Raw genomic sequence first — 23,701 nt, 5'->3', positions numbered from 1 at the left:
GAGCTGGGTCTGTGCTCACCAGGGTCTTTGGAAGTCTCCCAAAAGAACACGTCGCCAATGCAGTATGCCAACTAAATCCATCTGGAGTATATGTAATTCAGCTTTATGTTTATGGTCTCTTGAGAAGCCTTCCTTCTGCTCCCATCTGATCTTTTCCATCAGCAGCTTCATGCACAACATTGACTTGTAAAAAATAAGAATTTTTTTTGGTGGGGTTGGGGGTTAGATATGTATTATTAGGGAACAAATTTTAGATTAGGGCAGTTGGCATTGACGGGAGTGTAAATGTTAAGGGGTACCAAAAATCATTTAAAAGCTCATGGTTGTTATTTAATGTGCTACACAAAATTTTTGTGGGATGAATGATGATAGGTAGCTATTGCTCCATAAAGGTAATGAAACCAATGTTAGGAGGAAATGATAATTACAGAATCTTTTTAATGCAAACATTTCTAAATTTCTAAATTGTTTTTGTTTTTTTTCCCCCCATGTCATTACTATAAATCCATGGGGAATTCATATAGAAAGGCATTGCGACGCACTAAACCTCCTCTAAGCACTGAGCTGAACAGTCAGATTTGTGTGGGCTCCGTCATCAGGCATCAATGGAGTCTCTGATAATCACCTTTGCCTCCCCTGAAGGAAAAAGGGGAGGGCGACACAGCAACAGCAGAATTAGTGGCGTGGGGTTAAGTTTGTGCCAAATAACCGAAAGCTGTTTTCACAAAACAAAGTCCTAATGCAGATGCCACTCTGAGAACATAAAGAAAAAAAAAAGAAATAAAAAAACTCATCAAAACTTGGTGGCACCAACCGACAAAACCTTGTTTATCAAGACGAAAAGAGAAATACACGTGGAAGGAATGCAGCCCACAGGGTACCTCAAACTAGCCTTGTCCACTGTCTCACACCACATAACATTTAACTAAAGTGCTGCAACACTGGGAAGCCAGGAGCAGAAAGAAAAGCGAAAACTCTCCAGGTGTGCTTCTCACAAGGGAGGAATATCCAAGCAGCAGCAGGGCTGGAGTGCACAGATTAGAGCCCTGATAGTCATTCGGAAGGCAAAGGAAGGGGGAGAGAGGGACAGACGGAGGCACTTGCGCAAAAATGTTTCTGTCGACAAAGACACACCTTATCATAGAAATATGGCAACAGATGAATACATTAGAGGCTTTCGGCTTCACATGCATAATCAGCATGAGCACGATATGATAGAACTAAGGAAAAAACAGAGTATAGCTGTTTCTTCATAGTTATCAGCTCATTCATGAAGACTGGACAGAGTAATTCCGTATTGGTGAATCTACCCACCGTAATAATCGGGCTGTTGCACATACAAATGTCCTTATCGAAAATCCAGTTTTGAAAAGACTCCTAATACAATGAAATAGAGGGAAGGAGAGGGTCCAAAATGCCGCTTTTGTAAGTAGCCTGAAGTTAGTCCCAAAGGAAAGGAATAAGGGAGAATGGCTGTTGATAGAAAACCTTCCATTTTGCTCTCTTCTACTCTGCTGAGACCTCTACTTGGGCCTGTGATGTGTGGGAAATTCAGTACTGTAGGCATTTCTATGAAGGGTGGGGGTGGGGGGGTAGTAGCTTACTTTACTTGCCAATAAGTAATGCACCTCTCCACAGAAGGCACGTTGTTAAGTACAGATGAAGAGAAATTTCCTCTGGGCTTTCTTTGGTAAAACTGCGCCTGTGTCACACTCCAGACGCTGGGTGGCGCTGTAACATAAACAGTATTGTCTCTCAGCATCGTCAGCAGCAGAGAGTCATCAGTTGCCTAGTGATGACAAACTATCGACCGCTGCTGTTTCCTGCCTTTTCAAAATCTCTTCGGTGGTACTGAGCTAACGCGAAGTTTGTCACACAGATTTGTTTTCTTTTAATCTTTTCCTTTCTGCTGGATCATGGGACAAAATAACACCGAAACTTTTATCTGGAGGGTTGTGTAACGTTTCAGCGCGTCGGGTCGCTTTATGAAGGGTTCTGAGACAATGATGAATAATTATATTTTCATCAGGGTCGTTGGGAAAGGAAGCTATGGGGAGGTGAACTTGGTGAAAAACAAGGCAGACCGAAAACAGGTGAGCAACACAAAGTGTTGTAGATTCAAAGATAGCTCATAAGGACTTCTTTTTTAAAAACCCTGTTTTGCTAAGACCCCACCTAAGTACTGCTAGCAAAGTATAGCTAAAACCTAAACGGATTGTTACTTTACATCATATTTTGGATTATTTTCCAGCGAAACAAACAGAGCTGTCACATCCAAGTGTACAGACGCAATGCCTGTTGTAGTTCATTACAGAGAAAAACAGTCAGCAAGGGAATTGATCAATTATTTTTTCTCTTCGGTGGCCCCTAAAAGGCAGTTTTATAAGAGCGCGGGATTTAATCTAGTGAAATAATCCCATGGATTTAGACATTATTAGAATAGCTGCATGTTCACACATAATTTTCCTCTATTGTTCCTTCCCAATGCTATGTAGTTCGAGTTGAATCCAGGCTCCCACAAATTAGTTACTTGGAGTTGGAGAGGTCCAAATCAATGACCATCTATGTGGAAAAGGCTCCTCATGTAATTATTATCATAATCTGATAATGCCCCATGCATGGATGGATCTTATTTTTGTTTTTATTTGGAAGTGTGTGTTTTTTTCCCCTTTTTCCTTTCTCAGTATGTTATAAAGAAGCTGAATTTAAACACGTCTTCCAAGCGGGAGCGGCGTGCTGCAGAGCAGGAGGCGCAGCTTCTGTCCCAGCTGCGACATCCCAACATTGTCACTTACAGGGAGTCTTGGGAAGGGGATGACTGTCAACTGTTTATTGTGATGGGCTTCTGTGAAGGGGGTGACCTCTATCACAGGCTCAAACAACAGAAAGGGGAACTTTTGCCAGAGAGACAGGTCGTGGAGTGGTTTGTCCAAATAGCCATGGCACTTCAGGTATTGGATATTATAATCCTGAGCATGTACTCCATGTTAAGTCAAACATATTTTTGTTTTGCTTCACACGAGAATGGGACGGTTTAAGTCACTGTTTTGCTTTTCAGTACCTGCACGAGAGGAACATTCTTCACCGGGACCTTAAAACACAGAATATATTCTTGACTAAAACCAACATCATCAAGGTCGGGGACCTGGGCATTGCACGAGTACTGGAGAACCAGAATGATATGGCCAGCACACTCATCGGGACCCCGTATTACATGAGTCCTGAGCTCTTCTCTAATAAACCCTATAACCACAAGGTAGTTTGGTTTCCTTCTCTTAGTTCACCGCTCCGAATGATTTATTTAATTTTTTTTAAATGGGCCAAGCAGGATGATGAAATGGGATGGCTCATATCCCAGACAGGGATGTCTTGGTGCATCACTTAAACACAAATGATTGGACCCAGAATTTGGTCTCTATCCTGTGTTAGATAGCACAGTGTTGCCCATTTCAGTCTGACACGAAAGCTCTACGCATAGTATCGACACAGTTTGCAAACTGACAACTGGGGGAAATGACTGGCGTTCCTTTGTCTATATGAAGTTCAGCAGTTCTATTCAGCTATTAAATAAAGAGGTTAACGGTATGAACTTCACAGCTTGACACTGTTACCAAAATAGTAATGCACAGGAAATTCTGTTTTTACTCACATTATCGACAATTCATGGCCACTATCTACTGCTTATATGTATGCATGTATATATTAAATTGGGACTGTTGTATGATTTATTTCTGCCTCCAGTCAGACGTATGGGCCCTGGGTTGCTGTGTGTATGAGATGTCCACACTGAAACATGCCTTCAATGCCAAGGACATGAACTCACTGGTGTATCGCATTGTTGAGGGAAAGGTTGGTTTTACATTAACACATTTCTTTTGATCAGGTTCTCAGTTAAGTGTCATATTTAGTTACACTGTCCATTTTATTTACACTAAACCTTTTTTAATTAACACATTTTTGAGTGTGTTGGACATTATTTAAGCTCCATGGCATGTACAGACTGAACAATGTTTTTTTTTTTTTTTTTTCCTGACCCAACTGATAAATGTTGGTGTCACTATGATTTCAGCCATTTTGACCGGGTTTTTATCAGTTTATGTCTGTCTTTTTTAGACGATATCTTTAACTTTTTTTCTGTTTTATTGTTTTCATTTTCCCGTTCTTCTGATCAGCTGCCACAGATGCCAAGTCGATATGAGCCCCAGCTCGGTGATTTGATCAAGAGCATGCTGTGTAAGAGACCAGAAGACCGGCCTGATGTAAAACTTGTCCTCCGGCAGCCCTACATAAAACGACAAATTGCCATGTTTCTTGAGGCTACCAAAGAGTAGGTGTTATTGGCAGCAAACTGCCTTTGGAATTCATTCCTTTCTTTGGCGAGTTTCTGGTATTTTCTTTGTATATTTAAATTGGGATCCTGTCATACTGTCAGAATTTGATTTTGCCCCCTGTCCTTTTTACTGCTCCTCTGCGAAGATTAAGTGAAATATTTGCTTTTATGCTGATTTATTTATTTATTTTTTTTGCCAGAAAAACTTCCAAGTCAAGAAAAAAAGCCGCGGCTAGCAGTGGCGACTGTAGGACCAACAGTGCATCGTCTGGGGCTTCGTGCCAACCGAAACCTGCGAGGCTTCCTCTGAGTCCTCAGCCTGAACCTCTTGTCTGTGTCAAACAGGTGAGTTACCGATGAATGTATCATCGGTGAGTTTTAATTGCAGCCTGCTAATCATTGCCTTTACTGCTTCTTAAGTACCCTACAAAATGATCGTTTATAGGTTTTGAACTAGTTTTTTTTATGCTTAAATGTTTACAAAAATGCATTCTTTTCTTCATACTATATACAGCTGTGGCCCTTTCGGTTGGAAATGCACTGTTTTAGCTCATATCCCTTAAATGTCCCCGCCCAAAGAGGCCAAGTCTGCTTTGATTGATCAGCTATTGGTCAGATGGGATTGTCGCAAACAGGCTATTTAGCTGGCAACATGCAAATTTGTTCCATAATGATGTGGTCAAGTCCAGAAAGAAAAAAACTGGACTACAAACAAGATATTTCAGGCAGTTCAGGATTCGTGGCTTTTGTGGGAGAGTATACCTCCCTTTGGTCTGGACCTTTTTAAAGCTTTGTAACTTTACACATCTTTTACATGAGCACAAACTTGTGATTCAGACTATATTAATGGAGTTTATTTCTTTTTTTCCACCTGACATGACTGTCACGGATAATAATGTGCCGGCCGGACTTGAACAATGTCAGTTGGAGTTAATGCTACGGTAACAGTTAGCTGCTCTGCTTGATAAATAGACAGCACAAAGGCCTGCATGTCCTGATGGAGTGGTGTATGTATGAATTTATCCAAGTCGGGCGATGTGCAGAACAATCACATGGATTGCTTTGATTGATATTGAAGCTGTTTATATGAGCATCTTTATTTCAAGGAGTGACTGAGTTTTGCAGCTTTTATTTTTTCTCTTGTCCTTAGAAAGAAGATAAATCACAACAGTCTAAAAGCCGCGATGGTTTGACAAAGTGCCCTCAAGCTCAGATGCCACCACTATCACCCAAACCCTCCTCGCCTGACGTTCTCAAAGCCAGCATTGCATCCATGGCAACTGTCAGCAACATTGATATCGATATCCCACTGCAGCAGGGTGATGATGTGATGAAGAGACAAGGGCACAGGCCCCATTCTGTTATGTCAAACCACGGGCCAACTAGCGAAACTGTGACTGACTATGTGTACAAAGGCGGCAAGGGCCAAGGGAAACCAGATCCTTCACCCCCTCCTTCTCCTGTTAAGCCCCCTCTGAAGGCTGTATCTGGTGTAAGCAGCAGGGGAGGAGAGGAGGGGACGGCACCCAGTGGATCAACAGACATTCAGCCACAGGCCAGACCAAACCCTGGAGATAACCCATTTTCTATCTTTGGGGACAAACAGGTCTCAAACATGGAATGTAAGGATGATACCATGGAGTTACTTAAAGAGGCTGATGCACAGAACCCAAATCTAGAAAACATTGGAGTGGTTTTGGAAGTGAACACGGGCAATAAAAATGACACCTTGAACTCTATCGAGCAAACTCCGACACAACACACACAGACCTCAGACATCCAAGTGAGTGGCCAAAGGAACAAAGAAATACTTGGTTTGGTTGTCATCAAGTATCTCTTTTTTTTATACTCATGTTCATTTGTGTCTCTGAAGGACAGCCTAGAAACTACTGAAAAGCTGTTAGAGTCTCCAGTACTGGTAAGCATTAAAATTCCCATTCTCTTACCTGAACCTTTTGCCAGGCATTGCCATAACAACACCCACTGCATAACGATGTTCTTGCATTGTAGTCGTATTTTGTCCACAGGGGTAAAACTGTAACTGTTATCTGTTTAGGAGCCTGTTCAGGGGGAATCTTCCTCTGTGGCCACTAAGCGAGATCAGGCTTCTCCTGGCCGAAGTCCCAGCTGCCTCTCAGAACCTTCTGCGTTACAGCAACACACGGGGAAACACAAAAGACAGACGCAAGGGGATCAGAACAAGGTAAACATGCATACAGCTAATGCTAGGTCTCGCATTTTAAAATGTGAACATATTTAAGTCCAGTTTTACTGAACTGAATATCACGTTGTGTCTATGAACTGCTGATACAAAACTGTCCAGGGAGGAATAGGATTTTCCTCCACTTTCTGACACCTTGTATAACAACAGCTTTAACAGTTTTGTTATTTCAAGGTGGCTGCTTCGAGGCCTTTACCTCAACCCCCCGTTGAGAGTCTTGCTGTGGAAGAGAAGAAGAAGAGAAGGAAGGCCACAGGAAGCAAAAAAGCTAAGGAGACCGCAGCGTCCACATCAGTTCATTGCTCAAAGGACGAATCTCTGCCACCACAGGTACAAAAAGCAGTGTCCCCTCAACAGTCCTACGTTATCGCGCCGCTTTGTGAGTTCATCAGTTCATGTACATTATACTTGTTGTAAACTGTTAGTTTACTTTCTAAGTTTGGGTAAACTTTTAAGTTAACATCTTAATGTATGTGGTATTATTGCCTCAGTTGTTGAGAATATGGGTGACAAACCATCTTTTTGCAGTCATAAGTCACCTTCTCTATAAAGGTCCAAGGTTTGAACACCCAGGTTCCCATACTTTACTTTCTTAGACCACTGTCAGTGCCACTTATAGCTTTTTTTTTTTTTTTTTTTTTTTTTTTTGGTGGCTTCTGTTTTACCTCAATTCAGTTAATCAGTCACAGAAAATGAACGTCAGGGTTATTTTCAGGACCGTCCTCTGTCTGCCAGAGAGAGAAGAAGACTGAGGCAGTCCCAAGAGAGCGTCAGCCAACCAGGTACTCACACAAACTTCCCCTCCTGAGTGAAAAACAAATAAGTTACTAAGTTAGATCCAAAAGAAAAAACAATCGCCAGAGAAAATACACAGTAATGCCTCTCGTTACATCAGGAAACAGACGTGCACATCTTAACGTGCGCGTTCTAAATTTTATTACAGCATTATAAAGTCACGATGGGAACAGGATATTTTTGTTTTCATTAGTTCTCTGCTTTTCTCAGGTGTTTGTGCTTCACGAAGGGGATCTTATGATGTCACCCCCGCCAAAGCTGAGTACTACGCTGTTCCAGTTACTCGATCTGCTTCTTACTCTATCACAGAGCCCAGCAGTAAGGTACGGATACTTCGCCCACTGTAACATTTGAATGCATTTCATGCAGTTTAGAAAAAAAAGAATCTTCCCTTTATGACTAGGTCGATACTCGCCTGGGAGGATTTTCTCAGCAGGATAAGCTGCTGGAGCAAAGGTCTGATGAAGATGAGTGCAGCTCATCCACAAGTTCCACAGAGCGCTCAGAGGGAGACTGCAAGGAAAGGTGAGAGCGAGCGCACACCAGAGAGGGATCGAGTGTAGCACGAGTGATCGATGCAACACAGACTAACGATAAATACTCACACTGCTTCTGTAAACTTACTGTATTTGTGGGTTCTCAGCAGAAAGACCGAATCCTGCGACATGCATGATTTAGTCCATATGATGACTCAAACTTTGAGAATGGATGCTGGAGACGCTGGACCTGAGCTGGAAAAAGGCAGATTTAACTCGACCACGCTGCCAGAATTCAAACTGAACAGGAAGTACCGGGACACCCTGGTGCTTCATGGGAAGGCTCGAGAGGACGCAGAGAACCTTTCACTCTGTGAAATACCAATAGGTTGGATACTTCAAACTCTGGCTTCAGTCAGTTGTCCTTTCTGGAGCTTCACTGTATTTAACAACTGTTTCTGTCCAGAAGCTTCCACTTCTGGTCCAGCCAAAATAAGAAGAGCCATAGAGCACCTGAGAACAGATGTGGTCAAAGGTCTGGGTGTCAAGCTGTTGGACAAAGTGCTTGAAATCATGGAGGAGGAAGACGAGACCAAAAGGGAAGTAAGTGGAGCATTTCAAACAACATCATAACCCCAGTTTAAATGTCCTGATTTTATATTTTGGAACCTTGTGTATCTGGGAAAGTTTTTTATTTTTAAGAAACCAAACCCAACACATTCTCCAACTTAATTTTCGGTGCAGTTAACTTGTCGGCAAAGTGCGAAACTCCACCACTCCGTTTCCAAACTGATGTCGGTTGGCTGATTTTGCTTTTTTTTTTGTTCAGCTGTGCCTTCGTGACCAGATGGGAGATAAGTACCAAGCTTACGCTGTGATGGTGAGGCAGCTGAAGTTTTTCGAAGACGTTGCATTCAAGGTTTGAAGAGCACCAACTATGGGAGCACATAGAAGTGCATTTCCCTAAAGATCGTCAGAGAAACGGTTCCTCTGTCGAGCAGAAACTTGTGCTGAAGTGGAAAAAGTCAAGTCAAAGATGAATTTGTCTTCAGCTTAAGGATTTAGTCATGGAATTGTTACCGTGCAGTTATGTAAATGTTTAAAAAATTCTCTCCTGCATGAACACAGACTGTGAAATTAGTCTTGCAAAGTTCAGGATGTCTATGCAAAACATTTTGTCTTTTTTTATGTTTATCTGTAGTGCACAATTATTTATAATGCAAGCTAGAATTTCTAAATCTGTTTATCTTTAAAAGACTCTACTTCTAACCTCTGCTTTACTTTATTCTATAACAATAATGTAAACTATATGTACTGTAGATATTAACATTTGAATTCTTTCCAATAAATCCTGAATTTATTTTTGCACCTACTTCCTGCTACGTCGAGAGCCAATATTTTAATTAAGGGGAAAATGAGTAAATATGCTGTGGGTGCATGACACATTTCCAATATCCTCTTTAGAAAACATACAGTATCAGATATTTATTAACTGACACACGTTTCAGTATTGACAAACTTTTTTTTCCCCCAAATGCTTCGAATGTGAATTGTGAAAGAAACTGGAACATTTCCCATATTTAAAAAAAAAAAAAAAGCATTCACAGCCAAACAGGGGACAGCTATTGATTTATTTGTGCTTCTTCTTCTTGAGGCTTTCCTGAGGCTTTTGGCTCGGCTCCCCGCTGCTCTCTGGTATGAGTGGCTGCCAGGGCACAGGATTCCTCCGGTACATAGGCCACGGAGGCAGGGTCAACTGAAGTAAAAAGGACAGAAATGGTATTATGTATGAGGTGCAAACTTTGCTCACCTATAAAAAGTCTTGACATGATGCGTGACCACAAGAGAACCAAGAGTGTGTTTAGGTCCAATTTATTGTGGAAAAAAGAGAAAGGTGTACCATTGAGCCACATGGAGACAAAACAACAAATAACAGAAAGCAAAAACTTACCACACAAGACACAGCAAAACCAGCCAACACTACGTACACCGTCCACCCAAACTGCTCGACAATTAGTCCATATACGAACCCAATCACCTGTGAAGGCAATGCAAAATGTTATCAACGAAACTGTAGGTAAAAACTGAATGCACCCTAAATGGAGTATTTAGCTGCTCTGCATGAGTCATGGTGTCTTACCGCTGAGACGAGTATGATTCCTTGGAAAATCTGTTCAGCCAGCTTCTGGCCCTTGTAATCCTGTAACAATTGAACGGCCAAAAAAATAGTTAAATTAAAGCAATAATAATGACACCAAGACAGTGCGGTGATATATGGGTTCATTTGAATTTGACTGCTGCTTGCACCTTAGCCTTAGGTACTTATTCTACAATATTCAATAAGACCCTAGTGCAAAATAACTTTACAACGAGCTACTTTAAATTGTAACACAAAGTAAGGGTTGCGAGTAACCAACACTTACAAACCACGGGCTTTTCAGGTAAGGTGGAAATGGAATTTGTTATTTTGGGGTATAGCGCAGAAATGATGTTGGTTGGTTTGGGTTTTGCAGGTATAGCAGTTAGTTAGCAGCTGTTACCCGTGTAAGCACATCATCGAGAAGCTAACGTAAGGTGGCTTAACTTTAGCTGAGTAAATCAACATAAATTAAACCAATGGCTTCTTGAAATAATTTTTCCAATTTAAAACATATAATAATCTCTTACCATATGCGTGGGAATGGACTTGAACATAGACAGCATGTTTCCTCTGAAAATGAACTGCTTAAACGAAAAATATTTTGGCTCTTACTACCAAGTATGCACGCAGCTTGACTTCCGGTTTTAAAACGATACGTCGTATTTTGAAAAAGGACCCATCCGCTTACTCCCGAGTGCCTTAGTGTGGACAAAGCAGCACATTTTCAGGGATACCTAAATGAAGTGAATGGGTTGAGCTGTTAAGAGTTACGGTCATATTTGTTTTACGTCGTGTGGAAAGTTTTAGCCGTCCAACTAATTTTCTGAACCGCCACGAAGGGAAAACGGCAAGAAAATAGGGCTTTTTCAATCAGGCACACCCTGAAACACCTACTACTACGTGCATTGTGGATGGGATAAACTTGTTGATGTTGAGTTGGCAGTTTGGCTACAACGTGAATTAGTCTTACCCATGATGTCCCCCTCTTAAAACTCCATGGTGGTGACAAGATTATAAAATTTAAGCAGACAAAGTCAAGCGCCACCGGTTTGTGGTCGCCACGCAGCCGTGCAGCCGTGTTATAGATTAATATACAAATCAATTAAACCAACGCGGGCTCCATTCAAGTTGGCGTTTTGCGCTTTAACCAATCTTTAGTCCTTTTTAAAACCGGTTTATTAGACGTCCTGGAGTGACCGATGCGACGGTTGTCATGACACTGAGGAGAGGTGGGGCAATTTTTATTTTGTATTTGCAACATTACTACATCTGCTGTATGTCTAAACAAAGTGATCGGAAAACTAACACGTTGATTGGGAATTAATAGATTTAAAGCTTATGTAAGAAACTGGCTGGCATTTGCATGTAGGAGCACTTCCCAGTAAGTGCATGGCAATGCGGCCTCATACATCTCGGTTCATACTAACACCATCTCTCCCATGTCATTCACAGTAAACGTGGTCATCCTCCTCCTCCTGGTTGTGGCCTTCCTGATCATAGTACAACGGAATCTCCTCAATCTCAGTGACTTCTTACACCAAGAAAACCCAGGTATACTTGTGTGTTGGAGATGCAGGTGTGCTCACATGCTGGGTACACTTTCTGCCCAAAATATATATTGGGTTTTAGTTGCCTACATATTATCTCACAAGTGAGGGGCGTTAAAAATCAAACTATGGTGGTAATTTGTGGATTATGTCTGTTTCCAGATGATGGACTGATTCATCCCTTTGAGGTTGAGTTGTCTCCAAACCTTAGGAGAGAGTCGGAGAGGAAAGGAGAGGAAATCCCCATTCTCATCACCGCTGCAGAGGACAGACTTGGCGCCGTGGTTGCAGCCATGAACAGTGTCTACCAGAACAGTAAAGCCAACGTGGTCTTCACCATTGTGACGCTGAATGATACTGTTGGCCACCTAAAGTAAGGCTACAAAGCCATTTGCTTGCATGCCAAAACGGCAGGAATTTAAAAGATTCTTTAAGTAATCTGACATAACCGTTTCTATATTTTACCAACAGGGTGTGGCTCAGTAACACAGAATTAAAAAATACAAAATACAAGATAGTTATTTTCAATCCAGAGATCCTCAGTGGGAAGTTATCAAAGGATGCTCAGTCGCTGGAGGCTGCAAAACCCGTAAGACAACTGAATACAGTTTGACCTCCTGAAAATAAGTGATCGTGCTCCTGCTCATGTCTTTTCTTGTTGTAATTGGTGTTAATTGTGTATTTCTCAGTTGACTTTTGCCAGATTTTATCTGCCTCTCTACATACCTGATGCAGAGAAAGCCATCTATTTGGATGATGACATCATTGTACAAGGTAACAAACCATTGCAAAGGATGAGTATTATCTTTTGTTGTATAACTAAAAGAAAATCTTCTTAAACAATAAGAAACAAGGTCTCGTGAGAGTACATTGATCAGTTAACTTGCCTGTTGTATTGGATCTAAGGAGACATTCAAGAGCTTTATGAAACCAACCTCAGACCAGGACATGCAGCTGCTTTCTCTGATGACTGCGACTCAGCATCTGCTAAGGGCATCATTCGAGGGGCTGGAAACCAGGTGGGCATGTCTGGAAAGAGTCGTTTTTGTTCATGGGAAGGGGGAAGAAGAAAGGAATAAATACTGAGTAATGATGCTTGATTAAATCAGAAATGTTATATTTTGTAGAACAACTATATAGGTTTCTTGGACTTCAAGAAGGAAGCAATTAAGAGACTGGGGATGAAGGCCAACACGTGCTCTTTCAACCCGGGGGTCATTATCGCCAACTTGACTGAATGGAGGAACCAGAACGTTACTGAACAGCTGGCACACTGGATGGAGCTCAACACTCAGTAAGTGTCGTGATGAATCTTAAAGAGACATCTCTGGACAATTGAAGGAGGCACAGGAGTAGCTGCATCTTACCGTTAATAAAAACAACTCCTGTTTAATCAGAGGCCTCTTTTTTTGCTCTCATAAAGCTGCATGTTTTCTTTTCCCCAGTGAGGATCTGTACAGTAAAACACTCGCAGAAAGCATCGTCACTCCACCCCTCCTCATTGTTTTTTACAAACGTCACTCCACCATCAATCCAACGTGGCACGTGAGACACCTCGGTACGTTCCTGTTCATTCTTGTCGGAAAACCACCAAGAATTTAGAAGAACTTTTTGTTTTATTTTATTTTCTAAGGAAGCATTGACCTGAACAGTTACCGTCTTAAGCGGAGGATGCAGTGCTTCGCACGTGTTGAGATTTTTAAGGGCTTTTGGCTGCTTCAGAAATGTGCAGATAGTTTACTTTTCTACTTTTTAACTTTTCAGGCACTACAGGAGCTGGAAACCGATACTCTCCCCAATTTGTGAGAGCTGCCAAGCTCCTCCATTGGAATGGACATTATAAGCCCTGGGGGAGAACATCCTCTTTTTCGGATGTGTGGGACAAGTGGTTCATTCCAGACCCCACAGGAAAGTTTCATCCCGTGCGCAGACACACAGACTGAACAATGAGTGTCATGAACCTTTGGACCGGCCCAGTCCCAGCTGGAGCACAGCATAGCTTCTTAAATCTCAGGGACTAATTAAGGCCTTCTGACGTCATCCCCTGGATGTGTGGACCTTCTTACTCCGATGTTACATTGAACACAGTTATTTCTTGTTACCCAAAATATTTTTGATAAATTATTGAAAGCAAACCGTTTCACATTCTATTTGCCTTCCCTGTCCATTTTATACTGCATGTTGGAGTTCAGTAGAGCATCACCTACAGGTTCTGTACAAAAGTGAGAGGTGCAATATAAGTCAGTATATATGGCACAGGTAAATGGTTACATTCTGCTAAATAAAGATTGGTCATAGTGACAAACTGAAGGATTTTACATCAGTCCTGTTTGAATAATCCCATTTGAATGCTGGCGCCTCGTGGCATTGCCTTCATTCAGTACTACCTGTGGAAAAATTGAGTCTTCAGGGCACATTTTTTAATCGAACCTATATTTTGGCAGCAGTCTTTAAGTTCCACTACGCTGACCACTGAATAGCTTTCTTATAAACTTCAAGTTGACTAACAATTTTTATTTCCCCCAAATAGCTGCAACTGTAAAAGAACACTGCCTTTCACATTAAACTGTTTTTTAATTAAATGACTATATGCAGGCCATTAACCTAACTTCACCTCTGGAGAAACAACCCATTTGCACATTTTCCCCCATGTATTATCCCATTGATAGGATTTTTATATATTCTGAAAAAGCATTACCTTGCTGTTGTAAATGTCTTTTGTACGGTACATGAAATAAAGTTTATATCTTGGGATTTTGCCATTTTCTTGTTTGTGACACTTGCTGGAAAATGATGTAAGATAAATGAGCAAAGAAAATATAGACACTCCTGCCATAACCTTTACTTGAAAGGAAAAGCAAGCTGGTCATTTTCAAAAATATTTATTACATTAATAGGTAGGTGTCTATATACAGTAGTCTGCATTAAGATATTACACATCAACTCCAAACTTTAAACTGGAAAAAGTAGCTAATGGACATGTATAAACACACAACTGCTGGACCATACAGTCCGTCTTTGGGTAGTGACCTACCACAGACAAAAGAAATTCAAATCTGCTGGAATTTTAGTTTGGGATGAAGGTAAAGTCCGAGTGCAGCGATATGTCCCACTGTTCTCCTGATTTAAGTGGCAGGGCGAGGGCACGCGAGTCATCGTCCCATATAACAAGCAAATGGTCAAAGGCTTCCTGATGGGGACTCGGTCAGAAGGTCCACAAAACTGCATGAGCCTATTCAATACCTCAGCATGAAGGCAAAGCTCATTTAAAATCTGTATTGAAGTCATAGGCATCCTCTGCATTAGCTGTAGACAGGCTGATGTCAATAGGGACTGAATGAAACTGCACCCGTTTTTCTGCAAAGAGAAGAAAGAGGTAAAAATAAATAAATCAATTCCCATGCGTGTGCAATTTAACAAATAATAAATGTTAAATCACTTACTTTGAAGTGATGTTTTCTGGGCTTTCTCTACTTCCCCGGAGTCCTCAGTAGTTTGTTCAGGCTGAAAGAAGAGCAGAAATTATAACTTGTCCAGCAGTTACAGCGATTTAAGAGGAGGAAAAAGTCGGCTGGATCAGAGTTGGATTAGAAGTCTGCATGAATACATTAAGACTTGAATTTTGTCCTCATTTCCAGAATTACAGATCATCATCATCTTAAGCATCTGTGTGGTCTGACAGCTCTCCATCTACAGTTACCTCATCATTCTGCTCCACGTTGACCTCTGGGGCTGCAGGGCCAGGCTTTTCTTCTGAGATGTCGGCCACTCTCAGCAGACCTCGTGTTGGGCCTTTAGAGATTAAGGTTATACTGCTGGCCTGGTTTGGAAATTTAACACCTACGAAGGAAAAACGTTTTCAGCAACACAAAAAATGACATTGGACAAAAGCCCTTAAAGGCCATGCGGCTCCTTAATTTCTGTGTGGGGACAAGTAATACTTCTTAAAACCTCCGGCTACAGGCTCAATTCAAACCAGCACCTTGTAGAGTTTCCTCATTTCCAGCTTTCCCTTTGGTTAGATCCCAGTCTTTCTGCATCTCAGCCACCACGGTGTCAGTCATATAGGAAGGGAGGCAGTGGGTCCCTGGCACCTTACAGTGGTAGCTTAGTTTTTGACTGGGGACACCAAAAGAGATGCAAGCTTTAAAAATGTAAAAATATCCCTTGATACAATACATAGATGCAGTCAGGTAGGCATAGTGTTTGGATCAGAGTTGGATTAGAAGTCTTCATATTGAAATCCAGAATTGCGTTTTTGTCCTCATTTCCACGTTGATGCCCTGAAACTACCAAACCTTTCCAAGCTTTAAGGAGGAAAAACAACTTACCCGGTCCAGTCAGCGAGGAAAGCAGTAGCCGCCTGCTCTGTGTTAGGGACGCCGCCCTTCTGCAAGAAACCACGCTTTTTGGCCAACAGGGTCAAAAACTCCAGAGAATTTCTGAAGTCTGGAACATTGTACTGAAGCATTATCTGAAACAATGTGAGCAATTCAAGCCAGTTACTAAAGTAAATCATCTATTAAATATTTTACACATTGCACTCTTGTACATGAAACTCGTACTACCTGGGTATTGTCACACTGCTTCAGCAGAGTCTTCACAGCATCCAACACACTCACATGGCCCTCCTCCACCTGCAGGCTCCTCAGAGCCATGGAGGCTGATGGGTTGACTGGTGACGCCACAACTCCCGGGCTGTCTATAAGCTTTACAGTCTTTGAGATGTGCACCTCCTGCATGGTTCTAATGTTTGGAAAGGAGACAAAATTCAGGGAACGAGAGAAATATGATCACAACATCAAGACCTGACAGGAAAGTGAGTTACACTGTTCATCTTCTTATAATGATCATGTTCTGATGGGAAAGTACATCTGAGTATCCATGAGGATGTTTCCTTTCAACTTGCCACCCATTTAAATATTTTTGTAGACCAGTCTCAAATACATACACACACCTGGTCTTCATCTGGACTCCAAAATTCCCCACATACAAATGTGAAGGGATGTGATAACAACTATGAGAAACAAGCCCAATCCACAAAGATCAGGTTCAAAGGGTCTATTAGCACCATCCTGGTAGAAGACACTCAGACACCACGACTGGCGAGAGCTCTACTGGCAGCAAGACAGGTGATCATAATGCTGTGGCTGATCAGCGTAAGTTTACATTAACTTTCTAGTTAAACCTAAAATTTATAGCTCAGATTCAAATCCTTGATGATTCTTCTCAAACATGTTTGTCGTCGCTTACTTTGTGATGCCTCTCTTGACACCAGCATTGCACACCATCATCCCCTTCATGCTGTTAATGAGGCTGCTCTTCCCTACATTAGGAAAACCTGTGGATCAAATAGGATTGTAGAGAAGATGTATTTTGAAATCGAGTACCGTTTTTTCCAGAAACGGATAGCAACAAGAAATTTAAATATATATATATATGACTACATACACATTAAGAGTTCTGTAAAACTATAAAATGACAGCAACAAGGACACTTTTCACAGAAGACAGGGAAAGGAAAGCTGCACTTACCAACAATGCCCACTTTGAGTGAAGCTTCACTCTGTGTCTGAGCAGCATAACCTGTGAGCAGCTCACTCAGACAACTGTATCCAAAGCAGGCTGCTCCTCGGGATTTGTCCAGAACTTCGTTGGAGGCCACTATTCTGCTCTTCTTGGCTTGCTGGCAAAGACGGAGCGCAGAAAGAATTATCTTAAAGTACCATCCTTTTTTTAAACATCTAAACCATTTTAGAACTCAGATTCAGTGGCTAAAGCTTTTACTTAAAGCCACATTTAATAGTCTATTTAAAGAAAATGTTCTTTAAAAAAAAAAGTTTTTATTGACACACAAACACACTTATCAGCTCTTCGTGAACCAGAGTGACATTATTGTGTGGTTTGTTAGTTACTCTTGGAGGTTAAAACCAGTTACAACAGCACGACACAAGCTGTTCAACCTTCTCAGTCCTCCACATCATACAGCAATACATTAACAGCAACTATTTCTTAGCCTGCCACAGGGTGGAAATCCAGATAATGTGTTTTAAAAACCAACTGCAAGAATCTGATTGATTCGAATAAAAGATTTGTCAATACATCCAAATGTTAAGTGCTCATATGAAGAGTCAAATACTCAAGCGCTCCGATGTTTAAAATGCACCCCCTACCACGGTTTTGTCTCGGATCTGCGTTGACGCTTTGAAAGCCACAACCGGAAACTCCTTTTGTAAACACTCGATCCACCTCTCCACGTTTTCCTTTGGTACCAGATCTACAATGCAGAAAAAAAAATCTGAGTCCTGACAGCCCGATCAAATCCAACACATGTTACTCATGAAAATGTGTCATTACCTATTTTGTTCAAAACCAACAATAATTTCTTGTTGCCTTCCCCCTGCACCAAAGCCTCCTCCAACTGTGGACACCTGCATCCCAGCGGATCCCGAGCATCGAGGACTTCTATTACTACATCAGATGCATCAATTACCTACAAGAAATGACTACGTGAGTAAAGCATTTACACTCCAGTGTGATACAATGACTGGAATTGTGTAGTTTTCTTTTTACCTTATTTAATTCAGTACAGAGGAACTGTTTTGAGCTCTTGTCTGGGGCGGTTTGTGTCTCTGAATGATTTGCTGTGTCATCCTATGCAAACCGAACACAAATAAACAGGTTAACAATGAGTTTAGAAAATGCCAGCAAAGAAAAGTTGACCAAGTTGACCTTTTACCCTGCGAGCCTTCTTGGCCTTGGGTTCACTCTCTTTTATCCCAGCCTCTTTGTCTTTCTGCCTTTTCTGGGCTCGCTCCTCTTTTTTGGCTTGTCGTCTTTGTTCCTTTTCTTCTTCAATCTACCAGATTCAATTGAGAGAAAAATACTCAGCACACGTTCAAACCAAGGTAGATCCACACTGCGCTATATATTTGGTTTCTTCAAAGCATTTAATGGCTGAGACGATCACAGCCCTAATGAATAGATCGAAGGTCGTAACAATCCTTTTGGGAACAGGGGTCTGTGCGTGTTCATTATTCCGAAAAGAGACATTGTAATTATGACTGCCCACCTTTAGCCTCCTTTGCTCTGCCTCCCGGAGAACCTCCTCCTTGAAGGGAGCACTGCTGGGAACTCCGAGATCCTTCTTCACTCGTTTGTTTCCTCCTTTCTTCTTTTCCTCTTTTCTTAGTTTTCTTTTATGCTCCCGGACCTAAATACAGACCATCAGAGCGTGACTACATTTCACGTGGAAAGTGCATTTTGTCAGTAAAAATTGAGGCTAAAAATGGCCTCTCACTGACACGAGACACGTTAAAATCCGTTTACCCAAAGGTGGAAGAGATATGGTACGAAACAGAGGAAATTAGAATACAACCAATTCAGGCCACATACCTTCTTCTGTATCTTGTAACGTTTGGAACAGGAGACCCGCTTACTTGCTTTCCTTAACTCTGGAGGGAGGGAAAAAAACCAAGTATAAATTCAGACACTTTAACGCAGGTTGAAAAATTAGCTGAGGGAGAAGCTAATGCAAACCGAGCAGTGCTTTGTAACTATTAGGAAGCTGCTCGCTCATTTATTAGCTAGCTGTTATGGCCACTTACAAACACTTTGAATGTCGGTTTATATATTTAAGGGACAACACTTACTTGGTCGTTTCATCGTAGAGCGGCGGAGTACCCAATGTGACTAAAACGCTGCTGCACGTGGAGGACTGCGCAACTGTGTGATGTCATTTCCGCTTCTGACAGCGAGTGATTAATAATCCGCCACCTGCTGGCCGGGAGGCTTCATGGGACCACGATTCCATCCATCCATTTTCTGTACCGCTGAATCCGTCGGTCGGGTCGCGGGGCGGGGGGCTGGAGCCTATTCCAGCGGTCAATGGGCGAGAGGCAGGGTACCACCTGGACAGGCCGCCAGTCCATCACAGGGCCACACAGAGACAAACGAGACAAACAACCATACACGCTCACACTCACTCCTAAGGGCAATTTTAGAGACATCAATTAACCTAACATGCATGTGTTTAGACAGTGGGAGGAAGCCGGAGCACCCGGAGAGAAGGACCACGATTCCGTTTTGTATAAAGAAACTTTTCATGTTATTAGAAATAATAACTTTCTAAATCACATGATTTAAAGATATAGTTGAAACTTACATAAAAAATACTGAGTCATGTATTATTTTAGATGTGTACTATTTCAGGAAATTCTACTTGTTATTATTCTTACCAATATGCACTCAAAATCCCGATAAAAAATACATGTAAAAATACCTTTGGGTAGTTGAGGTAGGATGTTGGATATGGTAGTTTGTCTAATAATATATCACATACAAAAAAAACTAAACAAATAAAAATCAATTGAAGATTCACATTCAGAATATGACTTCAAAAGGATTAAAAGCATAAACAACAAAATGTACTTAAACTTTCAAAAGCTGTCCCGTAAAAATCTTTTAATATTAAGAATTCATTTTAATTGGGGTCGTATTAAAGATGTAACCTATAACAGGGTCATTTTAAACAATCAATGCAGTAGTTGTCTATTAATAAAGGACTGAGCTACATCTGTGCATGTAATATTTAGGAGAAGCACTTGTTAGTTAAGTTGAAATTACAATTAAATTACAACATTTTGAATATGCAGAGGCAGTATGAAAAATTAAGTAACACAAAATTAAAATAGTCAGGTCACGCACCCAAAAAGTACTCTAAACATGTACTCAAATACAATACTTGAGTAAATACTTGCAGTTACATTTTGTTTGGCAATAGTCCGTGTGCGTCTCTGTGTCTGTGTGTGTTTGTCTTTGCAGGCTGACATTTATCTCATAAAGCATAATTCTTGAGATGGGGAATGATCTCTTGAAATGCTTATCCTTATTTGTTGTTGCTTACTGTCTACAAAATGACAAAAAGGTTTAGGTAAGAAAAAGAAAAAACATCAGTGATAAACAACCTACATGCAAACTCCTGGCACTGACTGCCTCATAGCTGATGTGTTTCTATAGCAAATATAGAAACTCTACACACAAAGAAGGAAAAAAAACCAACAGGATAAATCACGTCAAAACATTTTCCACATTACTTGTAGGCTGCAACATTTGTAACACATACAAAAAAGGTGAAACAAAAAAAAATAGGGACTCAGTCATAACTGAGAAGGTTTCTGAGTTCAGAATCCACCTATAGCATTTAGTTTCATGTTAAATAAAGGGACGCATACCTCTGTTATCTATTTAACTCCCTCTGATTGTCTCCACATGAACTCAGCTGTTACTGATTCACACAGAGCATTAAAATCCTGAGCCAAATGTTGTATTTGAAAGGCATCTTTCAGAAAATATTAGCAAAACAATAAAGCTACATGGCTGATATCCTATACTACATACACATATACTATGGAGTACCATGAAGACAGTTAACAACAGTTAGAGAGAATATACCACAGTCATGGTTCTACCAAGAACAGGATATTCTTTCATAGTTGCAGAGAGCAAAAGGCAAAAATAGGCCGGAGAGACAACATTAAAGCAGCAACTTTCACCTTTTGACTCGTACTGGTAGCTCACCACGTGTGACAACAACATCCTGTATCATTCTTATGTCTTGAATAGGAGGCTAAATGACACCTTTACTCTTGAAGAAGACATCCAGATTCTTATTAGATTTTGTAATAGATTACATCTCCCAAAGGAAAGTGGAAGATATTTTAATGTGTGATGAGACTGAGGTTGAACAAACAGGACAGGAACGTCACAGAGCAGCCTGGTGGTGGCAGTATCAAGCTTTTCTGCAATCTGCCCTTGGCTTGGATGAGAGCTTTGTAGGGAAACCTGGTAGGAGTCTTGCACATTGAAGAGGCTTTGGTAATTTAACTGATATGGATCAGTTTTGCAATGAAGAGGGGAAAATGTTAGCAAGAATGATTTTCCAAAGCAACAGTTCTGTGCCTAAGCAACCAGATTTTTGTAAGTGTGTAGCAGGATAGTTTCATGTATTGGAAACCTTAATTGTCAAGTTAGTTAATTGGTTGTAAATGAGTTGTAGATATTTACAATTTCTGTCTCATGGAACAGTGTCAGTCTATAAAGCCTCTTTAACTGCATGTTGTGGGTCTCAGCAGTGGCTTTCAAATGCAAATAAAACACTGGGGATAAACTCTGTACCTTTTCACTGCTTAATTGATGATGAAATAATCAAGGAATAGCCCCCACCTGCTCATGAAAACAGCTTTTGAGTCACTTGTCCAATTACACTTGAATGTCTGAACAGGGTTCTACATATCAAAGACTTGTAATTCCTAAGCGATGAAATTAAGACGAGAGTCTGCACCTTGAGCACATTATCACCATGCACCATGCTAATAAAAACGATGAAATGAAATGATAATCAAGCTGGCCCGGGTAGTGTCTTTGAAAGACAGAAATAAACCACCAAAAAAAGACATAGTGTGACTGCAAAGAGACATACAAGGAAGTCCTCACAAACAGGAAGAGTACAGACAAAGACTAAATATAGACAGAAGACAATCACAAATAGACGCAAAATTGCCAGTAATGATTGTTGGCAACTACAAAGAGATGCAAAGCAGTGACAGAGAGACAACTACAAAGAGATTCAAAATGTCCACAGAGAGAGAAAACATCATCAAAGTGACGACAAATGAATTCAAGGATTTTACTAATTGGGATCAGCTGACATGATTCATGGTTTTAGCATGTTGTACCTTTTTTTCTTTTCTGTGGTTTAATAATTTCTTTGTCTTTTGGTTTGATTTAGGATATATTCTCCATTTGTTTTAGCCTATTCCTGATGTACCTTTTTGTTTGTAGCCCCTCTTTGTTAATCTTGCTATTATTTTACACTTGTCTGTATTGCCAGTTTTGTCTCGCCACAGCCCTGTACGTGTGTCCTGGTCTCAGTTTAGCTTTAAGTTTATTTTGTTTCACATCCTCACCCGTAGTTGTCCTCAGTTCCCCTGTTTGGTCCTCAGCTCCACACTCACCTGTCGTCAGTCTGTCACAGCAGCAGCCACTCACTCACCAGTTCCCAGCAGCATTTATGCTCCTTGTTTGGTCTCAGTCATTGTCATTATCCTTGCTGTCACTCTCAACATCGGCCACCACAGTCCATTAGTATTTTGAGATTGAAGGTGGGGAAGTTGAGGAGGTGTGTTTATAATGCAGCTTTTTATTTTCTGTCACATTCTACAGAAAGTTATGCAACAAATGCTGATATATAAAAAGAGCTATGCAAAGGACGTTTGAATGATAAAATCGGAGTTTAGTGTGTATTTGACTTGTAAGAATACATGAAAATGACTTCACTGGTTGTGTGAGAGGTGTCCAAGGTTGAGTGGGTGGTGACCTTAGCCACCCCTGACCACCTTTTGGCTCCATCCTTATTCTGCATCTGGGGATCCCTTATCTCACAATTTGTCCATGCGCAACCAGGACTTAATTTTGAAACAGACTGTCAGCGTAGAAAGCAGCAGCAGCAGCAGTGTGCGTGTCAAACACGTCTATTAGGGTTTTGTTAGTGCTCAGCAAGGGCCATTTGAGTCCCGGTAAAAGCAGCAACTCACCTCAAAGCCACTGAAAGTACAGCACGGGGGTCACGGCTGCAGGGGGTCTCACAGCGAGCTTAGCGGAGCTGCTTTACCTGGGCGCGACAGCTCGAGCGTTGATTGGTCCGCCTGTCGTCCTTCCCTGAGGTGACGTCAGGAGAAGCGCTGCTGGTGAGGTTGCCTCAGAGTACAGAGTCTGTGAGAGCGCTCCGAGTGCGAGGGACAGGCAGACACTGGACCTTACTGACCGCACATTTTCAGGTAGGGAGGACCGCTGCTGTACCACCATGACACGAACTTTAACTGTGACTCTCCGACAGAGGCTAGAGAACGTGGTGTGTTGCCGGGGTTTTTGACAGCTTTTTCTGTCTGGAAAAAAAAAAAAAAAAAAAAAAAGGCTATATCAGTCTGTCAAGGTTAGCTTTCACTAACGGGCTGCGTTACATGCTGTTCTTACTTTAAGGTAACGCGCTTATAACTACTGTTGGAAAAATCTGGCGAGTTTAAACGTAACCCGTTTTGGCGCTATGATAGAGAAGCACTTGGGATAACAGCAGCCGTCAGTGGGGTCACATAAGCTCCTGTATTCTCATTCACACAGAGAGGACCTCTGTGTA

General features: G+C 41.3%; 5 protein-coding genes and 2 non-coding genes across 11 annotated transcripts in view; 3 read left to right on the top strand and 4 right to left on the bottom strand.

Moving 5' to 3' along the window:
* Positions 1 to 1,829: 1,829 nt before the first annotated feature.
* Positions 1,830 to 9,195, top strand: nek4 (NIMA-related kinase 4). Of its 4 annotated transcripts, none has more exons than XM_075460636.1 (16): positions 1,830 to 2,093; positions 2,685 to 2,951; positions 3,059 to 3,256; positions 3,742 to 3,849; positions 4,173 to 4,327; positions 4,531 to 4,675; positions 5,481 to 6,113; positions 6,204 to 6,248; positions 6,387 to 6,533; positions 6,726 to 6,881; positions 7,267 to 7,333; positions 7,557 to 7,669; positions 7,750 to 7,871; positions 7,993 to 8,210; positions 8,292 to 8,425; positions 8,652 to 9,195. In XM_075460636.1, the coding sequence occupies exons 1-16, from the start codon at positions 1,986 to 1,988 to the stop codon at positions 8,745 to 8,747; spliced, it is 2,712 nt and encodes a 903-aa protein (XP_075316751.1). In that variant the 5' UTR covers positions 1,830 to 1,985; the 3' UTR covers positions 8,748 to 9,195. The 4 variants fall into 4 exon arrangements, with proteins under 4 accessions (XP_075316751.1, XP_075316750.1, XP_075316749.1 ...); XM_075460635.1 differs by having other exon boundaries at positions 8,289 to 8,425; XM_075460634.1 differs by having other exon boundaries at positions 7,990 to 8,210.
* Positions 9,196 to 9,292: 97 nt separating this feature from the next.
* spcs1 (signal peptidase complex subunit 1) lies at positions 9,293 to 10,617 on the bottom strand. The gene is made up of 4 exons (XM_075460640.1): positions 10,490 to 10,617; positions 9,963 to 10,022; positions 9,774 to 9,860; positions 9,293 to 9,578 (listed from the first exon to the last, which is right to left on the bottom strand). The coding sequence occupies exons 1-4, from the start codon at positions 10,523 to 10,525 to the stop codon at positions 9,453 to 9,455; spliced, it is 309 nt and encodes a 102-aa protein (XP_075316755.1). The 5' UTR covers positions 10,526 to 10,617; the 3' UTR covers positions 9,293 to 9,452.
* A 148-nt stretch (positions 10,618 to 10,765) lies between these two features.
* glt8d1 (glycosyltransferase 8 domain containing 1) lies at positions 10,766 to 14,242 on the top strand. Of its 2 annotated transcripts, XM_075460637.1 has the most exons (9): positions 10,766 to 11,191; positions 11,415 to 11,513; positions 11,672 to 11,882; positions 11,981 to 12,098; positions 12,199 to 12,283; positions 12,416 to 12,528; positions 12,637 to 12,803; positions 12,955 to 13,067; positions 13,274 to 14,242. In XM_075460637.1, the coding sequence occupies exons 1-9, from the start codon at positions 11,176 to 11,178 to the stop codon at positions 13,450 to 13,452; spliced, it is 1,101 nt and encodes a 366-aa protein (XP_075316752.1). In that variant the 5' UTR covers positions 10,766 to 11,175; the 3' UTR covers positions 13,453 to 14,242. The 2 variants fall into 2 exon arrangements, with proteins under 2 accessions (XP_075316752.1, XP_075316753.1); XM_075460638.1 differs by lacking the exon at positions 10,766 to 11,191 and having other exon boundaries at positions 11,402 to 11,513.
* Positions 14,243 to 14,375: 133 nt separating this feature from the next.
* On the bottom strand, positions 14,376 to 19,287 carry gnl3 (G protein nucleolar 3). Its single transcript, XM_075460632.1, has 15 exons — positions 19,161 to 19,287; positions 18,904 to 18,962; positions 18,581 to 18,721; positions 18,248 to 18,367; positions 18,082 to 18,162; positions 17,866 to 18,001; positions 17,682 to 17,785; positions 17,044 to 17,194; positions 16,763 to 16,850; positions 16,078 to 16,255; positions 15,841 to 15,983; positions 15,492 to 15,628; positions 15,210 to 15,349; positions 14,953 to 15,013; positions 14,376 to 14,866 (listed from the first exon to the last, which is right to left on the bottom strand). Exons 1-15 carry the CDS (start codon positions 19,171 to 19,173, stop codon positions 14,772 to 14,774), a joined length of 1,647 nt encoding a protein of 548 aa, XP_075316747.1. The 5' UTR covers positions 19,174 to 19,287; the 3' UTR covers positions 14,376 to 14,771.
* LOC142377990 (small nucleolar RNA SNORD19) lies at positions 15,708 to 15,782 on the bottom strand. The gene has a single exon (XR_012769585.1). It is a non-coding gene; the product is annotated as a small nucleolar RNA SNORD19 (small nucleolar RNA).
* LOC142377992 (small nucleolar RNA SNORA47) lies at positions 17,352 to 17,486 on the bottom strand. Its single transcript, XR_012769587.1, has one exon. It is a non-coding gene; the product is annotated as a small nucleolar RNA SNORA47 (small nucleolar RNA).
* Positions 19,288 to 23,238: 3,951 nt separating the features above from the next.
* camk1b (calcium/calmodulin-dependent protein kinase Ib) overlaps positions 23,239 to 23,701 on the top strand; it is a 39,001-nt gene continuing 38,538 nt past the window's right edge. Inside the window, exon 1 of the mRNA XM_075460627.1 lies at positions 23,239 to 23,345. The gene's annotated coding sequence lies outside the window, so the exon portion shown is untranslated. The remainder of the gene's footprint in view (positions 23,346 to 23,701) is intronic.

Source organism: Odontesthes bonariensis, chromosome 3, assembly GCF_027942865.1.
Source record: "Odontesthes bonariensis isolate fOdoBon6 chromosome 3, fOdoBon6.hap1, whole genome shotgun sequence".
Taxonomy (NCBI): domain Eukaryota; kingdom Metazoa; phylum Chordata; class Actinopteri; order Atheriniformes; family Atherinopsidae; genus Odontesthes; species Odontesthes bonariensis.
Note: the sequence above shows the minus strand (reverse complement) of the source record. Positions and strands in the feature narration are given on the sequence as shown.